Here is a 6,590-nt window from a genome sequence, read left to right as displayed (position 1 = left end):
CCCTTTAGATCCATCTAGCTTGGTATTGCCTAAATCAGTGTTTCTCAAACTGGGACTACAACTCCCATCATTCCTGACCATTGGTCCTGAAAGCTAGGTATGATGGGAGTTGTAGTCCAACAACAGTAGAGACCCAAGTTTGAGAAACCCTGGCCTAAACCAACCTTTCACCCTCCAGATGTTGCTGATGCCAACAGCCATCAACCCCTGCCTGCATGGTCAATGGCCAGGGATGATGGGAGTTGTAGTCCAGCAATATCTGTAGGGAATCACATCTGTAGGTGATGGGAAAGACCTCTCTTGAGGTGAGGCACTGCAAAGCTACAGTCATTCGGAGTAATGTCTACAGTCATTTGGTGGTCAGGGCTGATGAGAGCTGGAATCCAGCAACATCTAGAAGGCACTAGGTTAGAGAAAGCTGGATTACACTGCCTAGTAGCATCTCTCTAGGGTTTCGGATGGGAGTCCTTCCCATTTTAGGATTATACCTGGGACTTTCTGCATGCAAAGCATGCCCTCTACCCCCTGAGCTATAGCCCCTGCCCCAGAAATCCAGAGGAAAAAAAGCCAAGATCATATTAAGTGAAAAATATAAATTTTATTTTTTAAAACAGCTGCCAGCAGTTTGCCAGTATACCTGTAAAAGATATTCCAGAAAAGTGAAAAGAGAAGAATATTACAATATATCATAAGAGATTCCAGGTATCTCTATACAAACGCCAAATCAATGCCCTGCCCATTCTTGGGAATCTGTGCCCCCGCCCACCCAGATTCAACAGTTGAGCAGATAAAACAGGATGATATATATTTTTAAAACACGGTTTGCTCAGAACAACCTTTTCAAGTATGTTCAAAAGGATAAGAAGGAACTTGACTGTATCTAAGCAATTGTGGTTTTAACATGGAATAAAACATCTACTGTTAGTCACAGCTGGGAGGGGACAGTTATTCATTTTTAGAATGAAGAGTTGATTTAGCATTGCCTCTTAAAGCAACATTTCACAGAAAGGCAGGTAGGCAGGTAACCAAGGTTCCACCCCCCCAAAAAAAATATACATGCTTCAAGCACTAGGGAATGAAGCCAGACCTCAGCTCTCACATGTAGCCCCCCACTATACATAACACTTTTAGTATGAATTAGAACACCTTTGTGTGTTACATTTAGACACTGGTAGGCCCTAGAATGGCCAGATTTCTAAACTGGTTGCTCTTTGTCACTGTTAATATTTGCACATAGCTCTAGCATAGTATGATAGGCTAGACCAATTTCTGTGGCCCACAACGTTTAGAGGCTGATAACATAAAAAGAAACAATTTGTGCACAAATGCATGTTGAGCCGAGTCCACAGAAAATACTTTTGTTACAGAGGCCTGATCTTCAGCTGTGCTGGCTGGGGCTCATGAGAGCTGGAGTCCCACAGGAAGGACTTGACAGAGGTGAGGAACCTGAGGTTTGCTTTCCTGCCCCTCCGTGCCCAGAATGCGGCACAGTGGTTCGTGTGTGAGTCAGACAAGTGTAATGATTTCACAAATGCCCTGCACACTTTTGAGAGAAGTGCTCCACCTGTTCTCTTTGTTCCTCAAGGCTCTGCCTGCTGAGCAAAAGTGACCTTATTAAAAAGGCATCCCATGATATATATATAAGTCATGCAATTTTAATTCTCTGGGTTGTAGTCACTACAAGTGCTACTCAGAGTAGGCCCACTGAAATGAGTGAGCCCAAATTAATCATGCCCATTCATTTCAATGGGTCTACTCTGATGGAGTATGACTAACACTGGATATAACCCACAGCTTTTCTTTTTAAAAGAAATTCTATTTCACTATAAACAAAATAAGCAGAATGGCCAATTATCTTATATAAATATGACCCAACAGAGAGCATGTGGACAATGCATCATCCAAAACATTGGAATCCATAGTGTCATGACATCAAAGGGCATAGGATGAGGGCAAAGACTTTTCCTCCTAGATTATGTTTGCAGAAAGGACTTCAGGGCCACCTCAACCCTTCTTGTTACTTGTGAAGCAGAATCCAAGCAGCATTCTGCACTCAGAGTAACATTAGATGCAGCCAATTGGGATGTTCCCCTTCAGTAGGAACTGCCTCTCAGTGGTCCAAGCCAGCAGGCTCTTTCAATGGCACAACTATCCCGTGGCTAACAATAATACATGCACAGAATTTCCCCCGACACACCAGTTCTGAGATGACTTCAATCATTCTAAATATTAACACTCCTGCCTATCTTTAGGGCAAAAGTGAGACAAGCTGTGGCCTTGTTGCTGGGCTGCAACTCCCATAATTCTGACCTTTGACTGTGCCCGCTGGGGCTACTGGGAGCTGGGAATCAAGCAGCATCAAGAGGGCCACAGATTCCACCTTCCACCGCCCGGGTTTAGGCAAAGGAGTGATTCCTCAAATGCTCCTAGACTGACAACTAGAATGGGAATTGAAAACATCTTTGGCTATAGGAGTGGAAAGGCATTTTGGAAGTCACATTAATACAGGAGGAACATTTAAGGAATTGCTACAAGGAGCTGCTCTTGCTCACACTTCTGGTTCTCATGCAACTATCATCCCATGCTCAAAAGTCTGAGGATGGTGGGCTGGGGGAATGTCTGTGAGAATTAGACCAACATTTGCTATTTTGGATGGCTAGAAGCAGAATGTCTGAAATTCTGTTAAGAATGCATATGTACATAAAAAATATCAATTTTGTAAGAAACTGGCAAGTGGCAAGTTCATTAACTCTTCAGTTTTGTGCAGGTTAGGCAAGTTCCCAAACTATAAATACAGTAGGTACAACACATGTCTTTCCGCACTCCCTTATCTCCAACCTTGGAAGAATAAACGTTAAATCAAACTTGGGGTTTTCTCTGTCTTCCAGAAAGTTAATCTGTATATGAATGCTACCAATTTCATAGGCTAAACAAAGGTCAGCTAACAAGAATTCCTTTCACATTTCTGTTGCAAAAACGTAACTATAAAAAAAATTCCCATTTGATGACAGAAGCCCCCCCATCCACAAACACACGCCCATCTCTTTACTCATTCAAGAGGAAAACTGAATGCTTTCACCCATGTGGGCTGCTAAAGTTAACCAAATGGTTGATCACTTGCAACCACAAATTATGCACCTTATCTTGTGGGAGAAACTGCCTCTACTACACACCAAGTGGATAACTGGTCACACGAGAGAACATTTATGCAAATCAATATTACAGAGGAAGAGAAAATGCTTCTCTCTAAAATATACCGTACTTCCAAATGACTTCTCTGTTCCAACTTAATAGAATCAAGAGCATAAGATTCAACTGCTGCCTACATTTCAAACCGGAAAGGTTTCGTCAAACAGTACTAAGGCATAATCAGCATCAAATGATAAAGGTTGTCCTGTGCTGCGGTGTAATTTAAAATAAATTGGCAGGCTGATTCCTCCCTTTTGACTGATACTGTTGGGAGGTGCCGAGTTATTTACTTTCATGACTCATTAAAGGTACGCTTTCAAATAAACACAATCCACCAAGCACCAGTTCCAGGCTAAATGGATCCAGTAACCAGATGGGGAAATAGCAGTTACATAAGAGGTGGTTATGTGGACAGTGTCTTGGCAAGAATTTGAGCTAATGGCCCACATCTGACCATCTTTTTCCTCGAATCCCATCTGGTCACACTGGTCATCCTACCTTCTAATCTGAAACTTTAAATTTGCCAGGCAAAATGACAACTGGAAGGCAAACAAGTGTGGGCATTAGCAGGACAACCGCCCTATGCATAAGATCCACCATGCTGTACAACACAATTCTACCCTTTGGGTACCTTACCCCCCAAATGTGTACAGCAAGCCTGTCAACTGACTTAAAGGCAAAATCAGCAAGAAGAGGAGCAGATTTCGGGCCAGTGAAATTAAACTAAGAGGTACAAACATGCTAGAAAAGGTTCCACCTTCTCGTGTTTTGTGTCAAAGCTGCTATTTGGGGCCACCCTTAAGCCTAAGACTGGCTTTTGTGAATACTGGCAAAGAGAAAGAAGGCACCACATAGGCATGTATAACAAATACAAAGCTATTACTGAAATCATGTATCTACTTATTGGATCAGATCACAATGTAAGTATGATTCTTAGATTTAAAAGAATAAAAACCACAAACCTAAGGCTCTTAACACCAAGTCCCTCACCGAAATGAAATTTTGTATAAGAAAAAGGTTCCCTAATCCTCTTCCATGCCCTCACTTATGCTGAGTAAGTCAGGCTGCAATGCTACACACCTGTACTTGGGAATAAACCACGCCAAACTCAGGGCAACTTGCTTCTGAGCAAGTATGTACAGAGTTGGGCTGCAGAAAGTCTGTTAACAGGAGCCCTTATACGTGCTTTAAAAATGTACACTCCAGTCTAAAAGTTACAAAAGGTACGCTGGCAAGAAGACTAGTGTTAGTTGGCTGGAGTAGTCTTTGATGGCATTTAAAATAAATAGAAAGTTTGCTCCATGCCTCAAATCCTTGCCTTTCCTTTTATTAAAGAAAACCCAAGTCAGAAACACAAACCATTTTTTTTTAACAGTCCTATTCCTTGGTGCTGTTCTAGAAATACACAACTTGGACCTTGAATGTGTTAATGATTGTGATGTGAAAAAATATAGATCAGGTACATATGTAGCAGTCAGGTGTGACTTATTTGAAGGGAGAAACAATTGAAAGAGGGGCTGAGAACTCCACATTCCACACTTACAAACGACCAAGGAGAAAACCATCAATATGGAATTATGCACGTAAGGCAAAACAGTTGGTATCTAAAGGCCACTTGCACATATTTAAAAATAAAAAATAGTTACTTGCAGGAATCTGACATTAGCACAGTGAGAAGAAAGCACCCCTGGCACCCAACCACAGCACTTCTTGCTAGCAACATAAAAGAGTAGTTACATGTTGAGTAGAAACATCTGGCATATTTAGGCTGCTTGACAGCTCAGGTTTGGAATGATGTTACTTAAGAAATAAATCCCACATATTGACAAGCCTCCTAGTGCCTTAAAAAAAAAAAAAAGCAACTTGCTATTATGGCCTTGGATTATTGTGCTTCATCCAATAAAGATGTCTTGCTTTTTGATCCAATCATTTGGAGACTTATGTACTCCCCCTCCACCCTCCAATGCAAGCATATGCAGTGAACCCTTGTCACCTCCAAGAACACAGTTTATTGGGTTCCTGGTGTCTATGGGTCACAGCTTGTGGCTTGTTGAAATGTGCCTTTTCCCTCATGAGCAGGCATGCTTGCCCAAAGGTTTTGCATGTAGCTCTTTTCGGTGAGGCAGTAAGAGACTTTGGTGCACTGTTCAGACAGACCAGCAGGTACAGTGTTTCAGGAGAGCTAACGTATGCAATAGCATCTTGAAAATACATAAATAATCCTTAAATCACACCAAGAAGTGCTTCCTAAACAAATCTGAAAATCCCAAGATGCAATTTGAGATTTAAAGGCCGCTTTATATAATCAGAAGCAGCAAGTGGTAAACAACAACAACAACCTTTCCTTAGGCTGAATCACCTAAGTTTGGAGCTGCGGAGGCTGTATTCGCTCTGCAATGAATAAAATTCTGCACATTAAAATATTCTATGGGAGAAGCGCATGCTGAAGCCATCTCCCCAACAAGCCAAGTGTGTGCAGACAAGAGAGAGAAGGTGCCTTCTAATATAGGGAAAGTGTTCAAACTTGCACTCCACTCCCACTACCTGAAATGCTCAATCCAGGAAAAGCTTTACCACTCAGTTCCTTGGACTATGTAAGATGGCTGTCCTACCTAATTGAGACCCAGGATCTGCAGGCCCAGGTAGTAAAAGGAGGGGTCCCACTCAGCAGTTCTGGGCCAGGTTCCAGAATTGCTTCACTGCAACATTAACTGCTGTGCTCAGCTTGCTTATTATAGGATACAAAGCAAGCAAACGGCATAACATTGGTTTGCACTTTTTGAAAGAGAAAAAATACCTGGTCTACCCAACGTAACACTGAATAACTGCAAGTACATGCAAAGTAAATCACTATCTTAAAAAGACAAAAGGGGAGCAGTCTGTTAAAAGAAGCGTTTCGTTATGAAATGTGTGCGAAACACTGCTTATTTAGTGAGCCTCTTAGCTACATCGCTGTAGGCGAATTCAATCTCTTTGTCTCCAGGACAAGTGTTGGTGAATTCATCACGACCATAGGCATTTGTCAGGTATCTCCAAATCCCAGTCATTGTCTTGGGAATATCGAAGTTGCGATACTTTTTGGCCACAACCTAGGAGCAAAGAAAGGGAAGAACAGCTGTTTTACAATGTCCAAAGAGAGATGGGACCAGCCCATAATTTTTGTGCTTTGAGACTGCAACCAGAACCACAAAATAGCATCGGACTTGTCTGCATATAAGAATGAGAGGGGAAGCTGTCTTGTCCATCTTGCCTAATCCAGGGGAAGGGGTGGAGCTCAGTGGTAAAAGCAGAGGTAGAGTGGTAGATCCCAGGTTCAATCCTAGGCATTTCCATGTAATGCTGGGAGAGACTGAAATCCTGGACAGCAGCTGCCAATCAGTGTAGGCAATATTGAGATAGAT

General features: G+C 42.2%; 1 protein-coding gene across 1 annotated transcript in view; it reads right to left on the bottom strand.

The window, feature by feature from the left end:
* Positions 1-578: 578 nt before the first annotated feature.
* Positions 579-6,590, bottom strand: part of CLIC4 (chloride intracellular channel 4) — a 45,861-nt gene continuing 39,849 nt past the window's right edge. The window contains exon 6 of the mRNA XM_083511876.1: positions 579-6,278. Within this exon, the coding sequence (XP_083368002.1) occupies positions 6,114-6,278 (165 nt within the window). The 3' untranslated portion in view covers positions 579-6,113. The remainder of the gene's footprint in view (positions 6,279-6,590) is intronic.

This window comes from Podarcis liolepis (genome assembly GCF_965112155.1).
Source record: "Podarcis liolepis genome assembly, chromosome: 7".
NCBI lineage: Eukaryota > Metazoa > Chordata > Lepidosauria > Squamata > Lacertidae > Podarcis > Podarcis liolepis.
This window is presented reverse-complemented; position numbering and strand designations above follow the sequence as displayed.